Source organism: Asterias amurensis, chromosome 20, assembly GCF_032118995.1.
Source record: "Asterias amurensis chromosome 20, ASM3211899v1".
Lineage (NCBI taxonomy): Eukaryota > Metazoa > Echinodermata > Asteroidea > Forcipulatida > Asteriidae > Asterias > Asterias amurensis.
In genome coordinates this window covers 1,257,870-1,276,643 of record NC_092667.1, presented here as the reverse complement: position 1 = coordinate 1,276,643, position 18,774 = coordinate 1,257,870, and the positions used below count along the sequence as shown (strand labels likewise).

At 36.7% G+C, this 18,774-nt stretch overlaps 1 protein-coding gene across 2 annotated transcripts in view; it reads right to left on the bottom strand.

The window, feature by feature from the left end:
* LOC139952187 (uncharacterized) overlaps window positions 1-14,069 on the bottom strand; it is a 37,396-nt gene extending 23,327 nt beyond the window's left edge. For both annotated transcript variants that reach the window (XM_071951223.1, XM_071951224.1), the window contains exons 1-3: window positions 13,601-14,069; window positions 1,561-1,674; window positions 245-298 (exon numbers count right to left, since the gene is read on the bottom strand). In XM_071951223.1, the coding sequence (XP_071807324.1) occupies window positions 245-298; window positions 1,561-1,674; window positions 13,601-13,799 (367 nt within the window). In that variant the 5' untranslated portion in view covers window positions 13,800-14,069. The remainder of the gene's footprint in view (window positions 1-244; window positions 299-1,560; window positions 1,675-13,600) is intronic.
* Between the last annotated feature and the right edge of the window lie 4,705 nt (window positions 14,070-18,774).

Sequence of the window (18,774 nt, the reverse complement as noted above, 5' to 3'; positions counted from 1 at the left end):
TAGTTACCTCGTTGCCAGTCAATATGTGTATACAATATGTATATACATCACTCTATCATTGCATGAAACTGTTTTTTTATGAAGCTCTTTCAACTCAGATAAATTCATCTTCTTCACTGATGTTTTTTTTCTCTCTTTCAACTACGACTACATTTGCATAAATTAACATATATTCTCTGTCAGCTTCGACTACATTTGCATAAATTAGCATATATAATGATGTGATTGAGTTATTTATATTTACCTGGATCAGATGGTGCAGGGGCTTCCTCTGCAGGTTTCTCGGCTGGGGCTGGTTCTGTTTCAAAGAAAACCGGTACATTTACATTAAAAAAAACATTTAAAGGCACTGGACACTATTGGTAAATACTATAAAAAGAAATAGATGTTAGAATAAAAAACTTACTTGATAACGAGCAATAGAGAGCTATTGATAGTATACAAATATTGACTGCTTCGAGTGCTACGGTTAAAACTATGACCACCGCGGTGATCCCCGGAGCGTTCCATTTTCCCGAGGCGCAGCCGAGGGAAAATGAAACGGTCCGGAGATCACTTAGTGAGTCGTAGTTTTAACCATAGCACGAGTTAAAGCAGTCAATATTTGATATATAATACCCAAACAAACTGATGTTTATCATCTTCGTATTTAACGTTCATATGCGCGTTTCAGGTATGCACAACTAATTGGGTTCAAGGTGCGTAAAAAAAACTGCTGGGTACTGCATGCTGTGTGATAGTCGTTGGACTATCACACAGCAAACATGCACTATCACAAGGCTGCCATCTAGTAAAACTAAGACATATCATGTGACGTGCTCTAAACCTATTAAAAGGCAGAATATTTGTAAGAGGTGTTATAATATAAAACATTGTGAGAAATGGCTCCCTCTGAAGTAACATAGTTTATGAGAAAGAGTTAATCTGTCACTAAAATATTAAAAGACTTCAGGCCTGAATTCTTTTTTAGACTCTCCTAAAGCGCACAAATTTCGCAAGGGTGTGGTTTCTTTCAACTTTCAGACCAATAGAGTCAAAATTTGTTTTTGTATGCATATGTATGGGATACACCATGTGAGAATACTAGTCTTGCTTGCTAACCATTGATTTGCATTGTAATGTCATTAATTTATACCGTATAAGCACCACCGGTAGGTTAGCATGCCTTTCGGTGTGGTCAGGTTAGCTGCAGCTCTCTTGGGTATAAAGTAGTTTTCAAGAAAGAAGTAATTTTCCACGAATTTGATTGCAAGACCTCATAATTAGATTTTGAGGTCTCAAAATCAAGCATCTAAAAGCACACAACTTCGTGTGACAAGGGTGTTTTTTCTTTCATTATTATCTGGCAACTTCAACGACCAATTGGGCTCACATTTTCACAGGTTTGTTATTTTAAACATATGTTGAGATACACCAAGTGAGAGGACTGGTCTTTGACAATTACCTAAGGTGTCCAGTGTCTTTAACAGCATTCAGTTATAAGTTTTTTAACACAGTAAGTAGATGTACGTATTTCCATTTTGATTTGATTAGATTAATCTGATTAGAACATTAATTTACCTGCTGCTGCCGGTTCTTCCATTCTTGTCTCTGCAGGTTCAGCGTCCTCTGCTGGTTTTTCCGCATCTTTCTTTTCGTCCTCTTTCTCGGGTTCAGGCTCTTTTGGAGATGTTTCTTTAAGAAGAAAAAAAATACACTTTCAAATGAAGATGCACGTGTTGCAGTTCATCTTTGAAAACAGAATGATTAAAGGCCCGGACACTAGGGCCTCATTTCTCACTAAAATATTAAAATACTTCACGCCTTTAATTAGGCATCGTGCAACAAGGAGTTTTTTATTATTCTCTTGCAGTTTTGACGACCAATTGAGCTCACATTTTCACAGGTTTGTTATTTGTGCATATGTTGGGATACACCAAGTTAGAATACTGTGATTTGACAATTACCAAAGGTATGTCAAGTGTCTTTAAAAAAAGCTGAAGTTTTACATTTTTTTTCTTAAGAGTTAGGACCATTTTCAGCTGGGGATTATTATCACAAACACTACAGGGCCCAATTTCATGGCTCTGCTTACCGCCAAATTCTGCACTTACGTTTATGATTCCCCGCTTACATGCAAGCGCCGAATTTCTGTGCTAGACTAAGCGTAGAATGCCTAGCAACATGGAGTACCTACGCACAGAAGCCAAAATTCGCCGCTAACCCGTGAAATATGCTTGCCATAAGCACAGAATTTTCTGCTTCCGTAAGTGCCGATTCTGTGCTTACGATAAGCAGAGCCATGAAATTGGGCCCAGGTTTCTTGCTATTTTGCTTTTATTTTCAATTTGGCAGATCCAACTACATATAGCAGCGATGTCATTTTAAAAGCGGCAAAACATGATGTTGACAATCAGCCTATTTCTCAAGGAAGTCCCTGATGGGGGGATGTGAAGAGCGCTGTGTGCACGACCGCACATAATAGCCTTAAAAGCACGAACCACCTTGAAGAAAGGCTAGCATGCTAAGAGCTGCAACGTAGTTTTACGACAGTAGGTCATCAATTTTCAGCCTACTTTCCTTTAAGAAGTATCAATCCCTAGTAATTTGTGCGGCTAGATTAATGACAACAATCAGAATAAAGAGATGTTGACTAAGAAACTTAATTTGAATTTTTACAAAATAATATTTTTTTATTTTTTTATGTCTACTAATCGCTTTTTTTCTTTTATTCTTTTATGCAAGTCGCCAGACACAAAAGGCCTGAAGGCCACTTCAAGGTGTGGGCTACAATTATTTTGCAGTACCTGCTGCTAAAATACTATATGATTCAAAATGCCTCTAGCTACCAGGCAATCTCGCTCTGAGTTGGTAAGACACTGCTCTAGACTTGAAGTGGGTCATTGGTTCGAATCCCACCCGAGTATTATGTCTGTGATTTTGTTCACAGAACTCGGGTTAGTACTTAGTATAGTGAGCATAACACACATCGGTGTACATATAAGGGTATAAACCAAATGAACAATAATAATCATTTAAAAGTTGTTAAGCGCTACAATCTACATTGTATGACAAAGATTTTCCGAGGCGCTGGAAAAAAATAAAATTCAAGAAACGCATGCATTACAAAATACTTAGATAATCAAAGTATACAGGGGATGTAATTAAGAGCATACAAGAGAGATTTGCACGCTAACAAAAGACTTGTAGATAAACGCAATAGAACTGTTTTGAAAATCTATTTCCACAAATATGCAGGAGCAAAACCTATTTTACAAAGGTTGTTTAAGCTTCAGTTGTCAGCCTAATGATCAATTATTCAAACATCCCAAGTAATCTATTTTGGAGAAGGGAAAAAACAAGCCCTTAAACTCACTTACGAAAAAAGTATTGGACGTTCATGTTGTAAACAATATTTTCATTTCCCAGTCATGTGTGTAATTTGTGCGTAAACTTTCATTGAAACGGAAGAATTGACATTTAAGTCGTGAGAAATAACTTAATAAAATGTCAGCAAATTAAAATGAGAATAATAATTTGTGCCTGTGGGTTGCATCAAGGATATGTGTGCTTAACATACGTCAGCAAAATGACAAAATAACAACCAAGGTTTGAAGGGTATATTCATAATTTTCATTTCCTTCTTTATCCTCCATGGTTTTAAAAAACCCTATCGTCACTGAATATATCTTGAAAATGTCAGAAAATTAACTGGTTCAGTTTTTGCAGGGTACAAAAACAACAACAAAAGGGATCATGTTTCTCAGGTATTAGTGCACGTACATACAAGTTTATTTGATTAGGGCAAAGCAAACAACAGAGGTCTTAAAATGCTATTTTATCAACTTTGATAGTTTTTTGAATGTTATATTTCTTGGGATATAATTGATTTGCGGTAAAACCATGTGTTTATCTACTTGACAGGTATAGTATGTTCTTTTTTTGAACTTGTATTGTGTTATATTCTACTACCATGGAGTACATGTATATTTTCAGTTTCAAGGAGACTTCTCTTTTCTGGAAAGAACTGTCCCGCCTGCTTTTTAACTTCTACCTGGGCTGAGTTGGAGTCATATTCCATGATGTTTGCAAAGCGTTTTTCAGCGCAGTCGCTGTATTTTACAGCGCGAAGCTCTTCCCATTAGACTTTTGAGTGGCCCTGTAAAGTTACCGTGGCTTCGCGGAAGTCCTACGCGACCTCTTTTGGCCTGTTGGTTTTACCATGCGCCCCCATTGGATTTAATTATCATTCTACAGAAAAGTCCTGGTTCTTTAACAAAACATGAGTCCATGGGAACACGGCTTTACTTCTTTAAAAATTTAAGATGTATTACACCTTAATTACCCTATCCACATTTATATCAAAGTCAACATACATACTACATGATTACAATCTAAAGTCTAAACGCCACCAAATGCAAATATATCTCCCCTACCCTATCTACTTCAAATGCAAATATTATCCTTTAAAACTCTATAGACCTAATACAAGTACCTTAGGTGGTATGAATTGACTCTTGTTGCTATGTTTATAAACATAAATATTGTCTCGTTACTATGGGGAGAGATATGGCCTTATCTTGGGCCTATTTGGCTGCATTTAGAAGGTTACGAACTCCTACCAGTGTACTCAATAAGTATGTTTCTGTACATATAACTGACACGCTCTGTATTGTATGAGAATGTACAATATAACATTGTGGTATGAGTTTCACAAAGGACTACACAAAGGACTTATGTACACATTCTCTGTGCCCAATTTCATAGAGAGAGCTACGTATGCAGAACATATTGCTTAGCAGAAATGAGCAGGATACCAATCACAAATTGTACATGTGACATGGTAGTTCGGCTGGTAATCCCTACTCTGAAGTACACTTTTGTTGTGCTTAGCTAGAATTTCTATGAAATTGGCAGGTTTGACTCTGTTCAGTAGACCGTGTCAATGTAATTACAAAAACAAAGTGACTTTGTGTGGGGCATTTTGAAATTTGGCAGTGGGACACTATTGGTAATTATCAAAATAATTATAATCATAAAACTTTTCTTGATTACAAGTAATGGGGAGAGGTTGATAGTATAAACCATTGTGAGAAACAGCTCCCTCTGAAGTGGCGTTGTTTTCGAGAAATCAGTAGTTTTCCACGAATTTGATTTCGAGACCTCAAGTTTAGAACTTGAGGTCTCGAAACCAAGCATCAGAAAGCACACAAATTCGTGTGACGGAGGGTGTTTTTTCTTTCATTATTATCTCGCAACTTCGACGACCGATTGAGCTCAAATTTTCACAGGTTTGTTATTTTATGCAAATGTTGAGATACACCAACTGTGAAGACTAGTCTTTGACAATTACCAATAGTGTCCACTGCCTTTAAAGGCACTTGACACTGTTGGTAATTACTAAAAATAATTGTTAACATAGAAACTTACTTGGTTACAAGCAATGGAGAGCTGTTGATTGTATAAAACATTGTGAGAAACGGCTCCCTCTGAAGTATCGTAGTTTTCAAGAAAGGAGTAATTTTCCACGAATTTGATTTCGATACCTCAGAATTAGATTTTGAGGTCCTGAAATCAAGCATCTGAAAGCACACAACTTCGTGTGTGACAATGGTATTTTTTCTTCCATTATTATCTCGCAACTTCGACAACCAATTGAGTTCACATTTCCACAGGTTTGTTTGTTTATATGCATTATGTTGAGACGACTGGTCTTTGACAATTACCAATAGTGTCCAGTGGCTTTAAATTAAACAGCTCTATGAAATTGGGCGAGTTTGACTCTGTTCAGTAGACCGTGTCAATGTAATTACAAAAAACAAAGTGACTTTGTGTGGGGCATTTTGAAATTTGGTTAAGTTGAATGCTATATGCAGAACTCCATTAAATAAATGATCAAAATAATGAGAGTTAGGCCCTCACCACTCCAGTAACAATTAGTTGACCTTGAATGAACAGCCTGCAAACAGCCCGTTACCATGGTAATGTAAGGCTTTTAACCTTCAGTGTAAAACGATACCAGAATAAAAAAGATGAAGTAGTGGTGAATGATTTATCATTTTTAAAAGAGATATAGACAATAGCATCATCATTCCACAGGCTAAGAGGTTTTTTTTAAAGGTGTCTACATCAGTCTGTGTTTACCCCCAAAAATTGTTTCAATTAATTTTATACATATTGTCTCTTAAAGGGAAGCTGACGTTTGGTACTCAAATTAATGGCAACAAACACTGCTGAAAGTTCAAAGCCACTGGACACCTTTGGTAATTGTCAAAGACCAGTCTTCTCACTTGGTGTATCTCAACATATGCACAAAATAAAAATTCTGTGAAAATTTGAACTCAATTGGTCATAGAAGTTGCGTGAAAATAATGGAAGAAAAACCACCCTTGTCGCACAAGTTGTGCGCTTTCTCAAATTGTGGGCTCAGGTCTCGAACTCAACTCAAATAATTTAGAGAGAAATTACTTCTTTCTCAAAAACTATGTCACTTCTGAGGGAGCCGTTTCTCACAATGTTTTAAGGGAAGGTACACAATTGGTAATCGTCAAAGACCAGTCTTCTCACTTGGTGTATTCAGTAGGAATAAAAGACTTCTGGCTAGAAGTCTTTTATTATTTTAGTGAGAAATTACCTCTTCAGAGGGAGCCGTTTCTCACAATGTTTTATACTATCGACAGCTCCCCGATGCTCGTTACCAAGTCAGTTTTTAAGTTAATTTTTATTTGTTTTGAGTAATTACCAAACGTGTACCTTCCCTTTAAACTATAAACAGCTCTCCATTGCTCGTTACCAAGTAAGTTTTTATGCTAATAATTATTTTGAGTAATTACCAATAGTGTCCAGTACCTTTAATGCCTTATTGAGAATCCTTTAACTTTGAAGTAATGTGGTTTAGCGGTTATGTAAAATAATATCAGTTTTTCTTCCCAAAATTTGAATCTGAGAAACGTTACTGTCAGATAAGTTTCTCAGATTGTGTGTTCCAGTAAAAGATTCTTCCTGCCCAGATATAACCACTCTAAATTCTCAGAAAATACCTCAAAAAGGCTACCACCTTTTGATATGAAATTTTCACAGGTAAGTTCAAGATGGGAAAAACACAACCAAACGATTCAAAAAACCAAAGGTAGTATGTTCCCTTTAAACTAACTTTTTACCATTGTCAGCATTTTCACAAAGTGGAAAACCCATTGAAACCCCATGCTGGGAGTTTGAATTTTGAAATTGAACAGTAATATGCTTTTCACTGAAATCAGATGAGTTAGGGAATACTAATAGTTGTTCTCTTTTTATTTCCCTCTTTTGCTCGTTAAATTGCAATGACTCTTTTTGTCACGTCCAGCAGGCTCATAAATAACCTGCACAGCCTGTCATTGTATGTTCTGTTTGATGTACGTGGCAAATTTCCTTTTCACCAGTAAGCAATTATCTCGTCCTTTCAGTGTTTTGTATTCCAATTACTTCTAGTTATTAGCTACCTGTCTTGTTATCAATCAGAAGCACTGGATTTATTTTTGTTTATCATAACTATTATTTTAATATTCATAATTTATTCAGTTTTTAATTCATTTAGTTATCTATTTTTAAGAAACTACAAGTTTTAAATTTGATTGCCATTTCAAAAAATACAAATGCTCAGCACATTTAAAGACACTGGACACTCTTGGTAGTTTTCAAAGACTAGTATTCACAGTTGGTGTATCTCAACATGTGAATAAAATAACAAACCTGTGAAAATTTGAGCTCAATCGGTCGACGAAGTTGAGAGATATTAATGAAAGAAAAAACACCCTTGTCGCACCATGGTGAGGTCTCGAAATCAAATTTGTGGAAAATTACTTCTTTCTCAAAAACTACGTCACTTCAGAGAGAGCTGTTTCTCACAATGTTTTATACTATCAACCAAATAAAAGTGTCCACTGCAGTGGACACTATTTGTAATTACAAAAAAAATATTAGTAACGCAAAACCTTAATTGGTAACGAGTAATGGGGAGAGGATGATGGTATAAAAACATTGTGAGAAACGGCTCCCTCTCAAGTAACGTAGTTTTCGAGAAAGAAGTAATTTTCCACAAATTTGAATTTGAGACCTCAAAATTAGATTTTGAGGTCTCGAAATCAAGCATATGAAAGCACACAACTTCATGAGACAAGGGTGTTTACTGTTTTTTCTTTCACTATTATCTCGCAACTTCGATGACCAATTGAGCTCAAATTTTCACAGGATTGTTATTTTATACATGTTGAGATACACAAACTATGAAGACTAGTCTTTGACAATTACCAATAGTATCCACTGTCTTTAAATACCCACACACAGCTTTTCTGCTTTTATAGTGTTTCTCAAAATTTACCAGTCGTCTGCCTGTATGTTTTAGTCAACAAAAAAAGTAAAAAATATCCGATACGTGTGAAGGTCTAACCGTGATGGTTGAAAGACCCCAGTCCAACCCTTGTTTGGATTATGATGGGTTGCCAGGCAGTGGTTTATTCAATCTATGCTGTCCAGTCATCCATGTACACACACTTATGTAATTGATCCTCTCTCATGGTAATTGTCCAACAAAACTACACTAATGAGGTTTCCCATCCCTCACCATAGGAAAGAAAACAGAAGACATTATGTGACTTGTGGATGTTAATCTGGTGTCTGTGCTTATGTAAACAGTGTGTAGCAATGGGTGCATTTGATAATCTTCCCTGGGTCGACCCCGCAGTGCTCACTCGGGTGAGCCCCTGACAAGAGCTAATTGAACGATCACACTCGCCCTTTCGTGGTGACGGCATGCACCTCAGGTCACCCCAAATTGACCCAAGGGCTGACCCGGGTGAGCCCCGTCAAAGCTATTCGAACACACCGGGGGCAGACCGAGGTCGACCAAGGAAAGCTAAACGATGCACCCTATGATGCATTCGCAGCCAAGTCATTTTGCATTTCTGCAATAGTCTATTCGCCTCGGGTGCCATCTTCCCCCTTGAGTGTACGAAACCCATGGACCCCAGTCACAGCCTGCAACAATGGTTTTGGTATACCTTGGTAACATTGTTATTCCTCTTATCAAAAAACTTTCTATTTATAGAAGACTACATGAGACTTGGATATGAACCAAAGACCTCTGATTTAAAGTGCTGATGCTCTACCAACTGAGCTATCTACAGGGGCGGTCTTCCTATTTTGTCACTATCTGTGTTCGTGGATGCCATTCATCAGATGCCATACAACCATTAAGTGGAAGGTCGTAAAAAAATGTTCCCCTTGCGTTCAGACAACACTGAGTTAAGGCTAAATATGTTTTATCTTCGGGGTTTAAGAGGTCAAAGCAGACGCGACCCTATTACTCTAAAATCCAGTTTGTCCACAGAAACCCGCGCTGTGCTTGTCGTGTTCATTGGTAACCCTGTGTTACATAACAATGACGGAGGTCAATGGGTCATCTGTTTTGCGTTTAACCGGATGTGGTCTTTTTTTGTTCTGTCCACACACAGTATTAGAAGATGAACCCCCCCAACTCGACAGTCTAACTTTTCCAGGGGTCGATTTCACAAAGAGTTATTAAAAACTTGAGGCTAGTCCTAACTTAATGTACATGTAGGACATGTAAGACTGGTACTAACTCTTTGTGAAATCCAACCGGGGTTAACCAAATCGGTCTAACTTTAGAACCATTTCAGAAACCTTTGTGAAATCCAACCCGGGTTACCCAAATCGGTCAAACTTTAGAACTGTTCAGACACACAGAGTTAAACCATTGGGTTCAATGAACCAAAAGTTTTTAACTAAAGTCGGCTTAAAAACCGTTTTTAGTACTTTGTCTGAACTACCTCATAGTTGCTGATGAACTTCTTATAACACGTAAGTCCTGCCCCGTATTTTGTTTGCTGACTGTGAAGAACGATCTAAAAACACTCCATGAGCGATTATCAAACTGATCAATAGAGCTATGGTAACCAAAGATCATATTAGAAACGAGCAATTGATCCTAGAGTTCCCTCTTTATTGTCACAATCCAAATATTGACATCTCCCGCTATTGATTACCACATTGTAAGCTTTTATGTTTTATTGCAACGAACAAGACCTAAAATAAATAGCGTGACCATGTTTCAGGGCTGCACTCCGTATCTGATTACCACAAAGAAATCGTCCCCCTTTTTTCAAATTTCCCTGGATTGATTCTCTTTCAATTATTAAACGAAACTATCCATCAACAATTTGAAGTTTGAAATTGATTGTCAATGATATAAATTCTAATCATAGTGATGGTCTGAGGATGTGGGGTTATTTTGACGCATATCTTTTATGAGTTTGATACCTTGCCTTGATTGTGAATTTGAAGAATTCTGGACTCAAAGTTTCTGAATATATCAAATAACAAACCTGTGAAAATTTAGGCTCAATCGGTCATCGGAGTCGGGAGAAAATAACGGGAAAACCCACCCTTGTATCTGCGCGTTTCGCCGTGTCATGACATGTGTTTAAAATAAATTTGTAATTCTCGCTAACGAGAATTTATATTGTTTTACTGTTTTCTCAAAAAGTAAAGCATTTCATGGAATAATATTTCAAGAGAAGTCTTTCACCACTACCTTCTGTAAACCCTGTAAGTTGTTTGTAAATCTGTTAACTTTTTTTTATCTGTACCGAAAGGGTCCAATGGCTTTAAAGACACTGGACACTATTGGTAATTGTTAAAGACTAGTCTTCACAGTTGGTGTATGTTAACATAATTATGCATACAATAACAAACTTGTGAAAATTTGAACTCAATCAGTCGTAGAAGTTGCGAGATATTAATGAAAGGAAAAAGCACCCTTGTCGCAACCATGATCACACGAAGTTGTGTGCTTCCAGAATGCTTGATTTCGAGACCTCAAATTCTAAAACTTCTTTCTCGAAAACTACATCACTTCAGAGGGAGCTGTTTCTCACAATGTTTTATACTATCAACCTCTCCCCATTACTTGTAATCAAGAAAGGTTTTATGATAATTATTTTGAGTAATTCCTAATAGTGTCCACTGCCTTTAAAAAGAAATGTCAACTCAATTAAGCAAAATGCTGTGTCATCTTCTGAGCTAAAAATGTCCAATAATATATAAATCATTTTAATTTGAACTAAAGGGTTTAAAATTACCCTTCCTATATCAAACAGGATTCAGTTACATTTCCAATCAAAACTACTTCCCTGAAAGTCATCTTTGGATATTGATTGCTTCACCACATGGTTCAAGAACTATATTACTCAAAATAGCAGTGACAAACAAGTAAAAGTAAATCACTAACTACACAAAACTGATAGATTTTAAATTTGCATGGAGATCAAGAAAATTAATTTTGGTTATCCCCATACACTGATGTTTGTTTCCACTGTATATACTCGGTACTTTCTAGAGTTATATTAATAAAAACAATCATAGGCATTATAACACGTGGGTGGGATTGAACCAACGACCTGAGCAGAAGTTACAACAGCCAATCTCGACAAAATTATCAATGCAATTTTATAGACAAAGATCGCATAAGTCTTTAAAACAAATGCCAATGCTAAAGTAGTATAAAACAGCAGTTTTTTAATTAAACTGCAAAACTTGTAAGTCTCAGTGTATAGACTCATAAAGTTCCATTAATTAAACACTAAAGTTCCAGTGTATAAACTTTAAAGTTCCAGAGTATTTATAGGCTTAAGCTCATAAATAACCAGTGTATAAATGCCTAAAGTTCCAGTGTATAGACTCCTAAAGTTCCAATGTACAGACTCCTAAAGTTCCAGTGTATATGCCAAAGTTCCTAAAGTTCCTGTGTACAAACGTCTAAAGTCCAAGTGTATAGACTTATAAAGTTCCATGAATTAAACACTAAAGTTCCAGTGTATTTATAGGCTTAAGCTCATAAAGTTCCAGTGTATAAATGTCTAAAGTTCCAGTGTACAAACTCCTAAAGTTCCAGTGTAACAGCCTAAGTTCCTTAGTTCCTTAAGCTCATAAAGTTCCAGTGTATAAATGTCTAAGTTTAAGTGTATAGACTCCTAAAGTTCCAATGTATAGACTCCTAAAGTTCCAGTGTATAGGCCTAAGTTCCTGAAGTTCCAGTGTACAAACGCCTAAAGTTCCATTGTATAGACTCCTAAAGTTCTGGTTTACAGGTCTTACCTCCTGAAGTACCACTATTGTAAACTCCTAAAATTCCATTGTATAAACTCTAAAGCTCAAGTGTATAAAGGCCTTAAGTTCCAGTGCATAAACACCTAAATTTCCAGTGTATAAATGCTTAAATTTCCAGTGACTTGTAATAAGCGCCTAAAGTTCTAGTGTATAAGCGCCTAATAAGTTCTAGTGTATAAACGCATAAAGTTCCTGTGTATCAACGCCTAAAGTTCCAGTGTATAAACGCCTAAAGTTCCAGTGAATAAATGCTTGAATTTCAAGGGACTTGTATTTAGAAGCGTCTAAAGTTCTAGTGCATAAACACCTAAAGTTCCAGTGTATAAACACCTAAAGTTCCAGTGTATAATTGCTAAAGTTCCAGGGACTTGTATATAAGCGCCTAAGGTTCTAGTGTATATAAACTCTCTAGTGTATTTTAAACTCCTAAAATATGCGAGAATCCATATTGCCCCTTGCTTTTGTCTGTATGCTTTCTAACCCCATTCATGTATTTCCACTTCACTGCTTGTGTTTCACTTAGTTACCTGTTCATGTTTGTTGTGATGACATTTAGCCTTCGAGAAAATCTCTGCTAGGGTCGAACAGCAGGCCATTAACTATTTTTTGTATTTTAATCTCCTTTAAATTTGATAGTATACTAGAGTATACCTACTCAAAAGTTAAGAATAAACAACATGAAAGTGACACCTAGATACATTACTTGTTTGTTGTGTCATTTAGCCTATACTTGGAGAAAGACTCTGTAGGGTAGACACGTCAGGCCATTAAAAGCACTAGACACTATTGGTAATTACTTAAAATAATTCAGGGTTATTAATAGTAATAACAATAATGGGCATTTATAATGCGCAGGTATCCATCTAAAGATACTCATGGCGCAGACACAATAAACGGGAAAAGTTATGAAGTCCTCATTAGTTGAGTCTTGAGGGAAGATTTGAACATACCTATTAGCAGTTTGTAATCAGCTAATTATACGAAAAACTTTCCATATTCTGCAACCACTTTCAACACTAATTTTTACAAAAATAAATATCTATAATAAGATACCATTTTTTTTTCATAATGAATGGAAAAGTGGTGGCAGGATACCGAAACTGTTCCATTTATAATTTCACTTTTTTTAACACTCAGTTCACCGACTAGAATCACGTTAATGCCGAAAACAGGTGAATTGTTCCATTTAATTGTATAATTTCCTTTTCCCGAGTTTTATTTAAGCATAGAAAATGTACAGTAACTTAATATCGATAAGCTCAACGATTGTGATTTATAAACTATTCATTAATTAGTGCATGCTTCATTAGGCCTGGCAACATCCACAAACACAATGCAGAACACCGCCTTCGTAAAGTAATCATGCTTTGATCGTCTTCGCACGCCTACTACTGAGTTAAGAAAACACAAAACATAGGAATAAAGTGGGAAGCCTGTCTTGTTTCGTAAAACCTACCTGTGTGGTTTTCTATGTGTTTATTGTCTGTTTGTGGCGGTGGTAAAGTAGCATCCCCACTCCCTTCCATTGCTTGTTTCTGTGGCACAGTTTGCGGCTCTGGTGATACCGTTTTCTGCTGAGGTGCCTCGTGGTTTGGGCTCCCGTTCGGACTTTGTTGTTTCGTCTGTGTGCTCGTTGTGCTAGAACAAGACCCCATCTTTAAACACAAATCGGCGACAATAGTCAGTACAACAATCCACAAATACAATAAACTATCTCCCTTGACTTCCTAAGGTGTATGTCATCCAAATGTTACTTCCAGAGTAAGGGATATACACTCAGTTTGGTCGGTAAGAAGTTTTGCAACAGCAACCAGATTTCAGCAGAAATGAAAATGATGAACTTTGTTTACGATCTATCTAGCGGTATCATACGTACTGCCTGTGTACACAACAACGGGGGAGAGATAGACGCACAACCAATACAACCTGTCATGTGCAGAAATCATACAGTTAGTGTCTAGCTTGCTAAGCTGTGCTATATTCACATAGCTGTATGATAATATGAATATTCATAACCTGGCTTCGCGCCTCTAGTGCGTAGGTAGGTGGAGGGCTGTACTAATGCATATTCATATCACACTAAATTGAGTGAATATAGGATATCCCTCGTCAATCTATTTATATGTTGTGACGTGTTGTTAGGGGTAACCGTCACTTTAGATCGTTGATGTAGTCTTTTCCATCAGCCACCGGTGGCGATTTGGGGATTAGGTTTGAATGGCAGTTTCGTAGAACCGCAAGAAAAGTTGAATAGAAGTAAAGACCGCTGAGAAAATCTGGGGTTTTTTTTGCTAGTAAACTAAACTAAATGGTTTTGCAAGTCATCTGCATGGTTTTGCAAGTAAACTAAATGGTTTTGAAAGTCACATAAATGGTTTTGAAAGTTAACTTTATGATTTTGCAAGTAAACCATGGTTTCGCAAGTACACTAAATGATTTGCAGGTAAACTAAATGGTTTTGCAAGTAAACTAAATGGTTACCAAGTGAACTAAATGGTTTTGCAAGTAAACTAAATAATTACCAAGTGAACTAAATGGTTTTGAAAAGTAAACCATTGTTTCGCAAGTACACTAAATGGTTTGCAGGTAAACTAAATGGTTTTGCAAGTAAACTAAATGGTTTTGCAAGTAATCTAAATGGTTTTGCAAGTTAACTAAATGGTTACCAAGTGAACTAAATGGTTTTGCAAGTCAACTAAATGGTTTTGAAAGTCACCAAAATGGTTTTGAAAGCTAACTTAATAGTTTTGCAAGTAAACCATGGTTTCTCGCAAGTACACTAAATGGTTTGCAAGTAAACTAAATGGTTTTGCAAGTACACTAAATGGTTTTGCAAGTAAATTAAAACTTGGTTTTGAAAGTAAACTAAATGGTTACCAAGTAAACTAAAATGGTTTTGCAAGTAAACTTAATGGTTTAGCAAGTACACTATGGTTTTGCAAGTACACTAAATTGTTTTGCAAGTAAGCTTAAAGGAACACGTTGCCTTGGATCGGACGAGTTGGTCTATAAAAAGCGTTTTGTAACCATTTGTTATAAAATGCATATGGTTAGAAAGATGTTTTAAAAGTAGAATACAATGATCCACACATATTTGCCTCGAAATTGCGTGGTTTTCCTTTAACTTTGCGAACCAACACGGTCGGCCATTTATGGGAGTCAAAAATTTGACTCCCATAAATGGCCGACCGTGTTTGTCGACGAGGTAAAAGGAAAACCACGCAAATTAGAGTGATACTTGTGTGGATCATTATATTCTACTTTTAAAATATCTATCTAATCGTATGCATTTTATAACAAACGGTTACAAACGCTTTTCAAAGACCAACTCGACCGATCCAAGGCAACGTGTTCCTTTAACGGTTTTGCAAGTACACTAATTGTACAAGGACATCTTAGGCTACAATTCATCGAGCGACGGTGTCAACAAGTGACATTTAAAAGGTAAAGGCCTACTAGTGTTGTGCACAATCCAGAACTATTATTGTCGTTATAGCTAAGAGTAAGACAATATTATGTTCTTTACTTTTTTCCCCTAAATTTGTTTTTGTAAATTCGTGTCGTGAAGGTTTTTTGAAATGATTCATGTTTTTGTTTACATTTATTTTATATTTGGCGGCATGTTCATTGACATCATCCCTTTCTCTATCTTAGCTGATTGTCGCCCGAAATACCGCCCTCTTGGGTTAAATTACCGTAGATTACATTCCTCTAACTTTGTAGAACGGCAATCCATGGATTAGGCCTTCATGAATTGCTTCAAAAAGGATGTCTGAATGTTTAGGCGCTCATCACCATGGAAAAAAATGACCAAATAATTGGGATTCAATCATAAAAGGAGAGATGGCACTTTATAACAATGTCCATTACTATGAACGACTGAGAAGAAGGCTCTTAATCAACACTGGGCCCAATTCCATAAAGCCTTTTTTAAAAGCCAGAAAATCTCTAAGCACAGACAAATACTGCTGAGCAGAAATTGGTTACCAGTAAAAGCCCATAGTTTACACTTTTGTGACTGGTGACCCACCTTTTTTGTTCGCTTAGCAAAGAAACTTGCTTAGCAGTATTTTCTGTAAACAGCTTTATGAAAGTGGGCTCTGCATGCTCACGCTACCCTGTGTCGCTCTTGTATGTTGCATGTAAATTTACGACTTGATCTTTGACCTTGTGTGTTGGAGGAATGAATATGGTTACGCTTAGACTATGGTAGCGTAAACAATTACCAGCCAATGTCCTCTGGCTGATTATGAGAAGAGTGTCACCTTCATGTTATTACACCATGTAACATGATCATGAACAGCCTCTGACATGGTTTCAAATGACACTTAAAGGGTTAGGCACTGGACACATTTAGTAATTTTTAAAGGCAGTAATTACTCAAAATAATTATCAGCATAAAACCTCACTTGGTAACGAGTAATGGGGAGAGGTTTATAATATAACACATTGTGAGAAACGGCTCCCTCTGAAGTGACGTAGTTTTCGAGAAAGAAGTAATTTTCTACGAATTTGATTTCGAGACCTCAAGTTTAGAACTTGAGGTTTCGAAATCAACCATCTAAACGCACACCTTCGTGTGACAAGGGTGTTTTTTTCTTTCATGATTTCACAACTTCGACGACTAATTGAGCTCAAATTTTCACAGGCTTGTTATTTTATGGTTATGATGGGATACACCAAGTGAGAAGACTGGTCTTTGACAATTACCAAACGTGTACCTTCCCTTGAACGACCATTTCTTTCACTTGGTAGGCTTTATATCTCAACATAAAAATGCCTGAAATAACAAAAATATGTGGAGTCATCGAAAGTGGCAAGATAATGAAAAGAAAGAAGAACACCTTAGAAGCAAAATCTTGTGTAATTTCAGATGCCCAAATAAAAGGCTGTAGGTATGTCTGAGGTTTTTTGATATCTGAGTGAGAAATTTGGTTAGGTAAAGAACCATACTTTAGAGGGAGTGGGTTATCACATTTTGTTTTATCAACAGCTCTCCATTGCTCGTTACCAAGTAAGCTTTTATGCTAATAGTTATTTTGAGTAATTACCAATACTAGTGTCCTGTGTCTTTAACCATTACAGTTTCAAATGTTTGGTTGAAATCGGCAAAAGAGTTTCAGAGGGAAATATTGAAGCGTTTTAAGAACACTGAGGGCGGTGTTCATTTGCATCCGAGCAGTTGACACTGTGTGTGGATTTATGGTCAGACACGGGTGCTCTGGTTTAAAAAAAAAAACGTTTCGTCTAATATGGAAGTGTGTTCATGCTGAATGTTTCGCATGAAAAAATACATGTTATGTTGGGTGTATTATGTTATTACCAATCATTAAAAAAATCTAAATTTGTACACCAAAATCATTACATTTACCGCCTGAATTGAGCAAACTTGCTCGGCCTTGTTTACTTTGCTCTCGATTGTAAACCCCGGGGTTATTTATTTTATTTGTTTAATTAAATGCACTGGACTCCTTTGGTAATTGTATTTTCGCTTGGTGTATCCTAACATTAGCATGAAATAACAAACTTGTGAAATTGTTGATTCAATTGGTCATCGAAGTTGCTGGAGAATAATAAAAGAATGACACATATAAAGATGCCTATAATAGTTTAAAAGCAGGACAGTTCTTTTCAGAACTGAGAAGTCTCCCGAACCCCCGAACATGCTCCGCGGTATAGAATAAAGCAACACAGTTCTCCAAGAACAAACTCTACCTGGCAAGTTGATCATGGTGTTATTACCGCAAACCAAATGTACATTGATACCGCACCATGCAATGCCTATAGTCTTGGCCCAAAACTATGGTGCAATTGATTCTGGATACGCGCGGTTGAATCGCCAAAGTGCGCCCGCCACGGTATGATTTAGTTAATTGGACGGCTTGAAATCAAGCACCATAGTCTTGGGCCAAGACTAATGCAATGCCTCAAATCATATATAGTAAAAGGCTTTGGCCTGAAGTCTTTAAATATTTTGAGAGAGAAAATTCGTTGTTGTAGAGGGTGCCGTTTCCCACACTGTTTTACGTTATCACTATCTCTCCATTGTTCGATACCAAGTAACTTTGTTTGCTAAACAATTATTTTGAGTAATTACCAATAGTTTCCAGTGCCTTTGAAGCACAATGTAAGCTGCAAATGTAGGCTAATTTACATCAGTTAATGGTACTGGGTAATGTGGGTTTTTTCTTTCACGCGTTAAAGGCAGTGGACACTATTGGTAATTACTCAAAATAATTATTAGCATAAAACCTTACTTGGTGTCGAGTAATGGGGAGAGGTTGATGGTATAAAACATTGTGATAAACGGCTCCCTCTGAAGTGGAGTAGTTTTCAAGAAAGAAGTAATTTTCTGTAAATTTGATTTCGAGACCTCAAGTTTAGAATTTGAGGTCTCGAAATCAAGCATCTGAAAGCACACAACTTCGTGTGACAAGGGTGTTTTTTTATTTCATTCATATTATCTCGCAACTTCGACGACCAATTGAGCTAAAATTTTCACAGGTTTTATTTTTTTATGCGTATGTTGAAATACACCAAGTGAGAACACTTGGTCTTTGACAATTACCAAAAGTGTACCTTAACTTTAAAGCAATGTACACGACTACCAATTGAATATGGGGGACACGT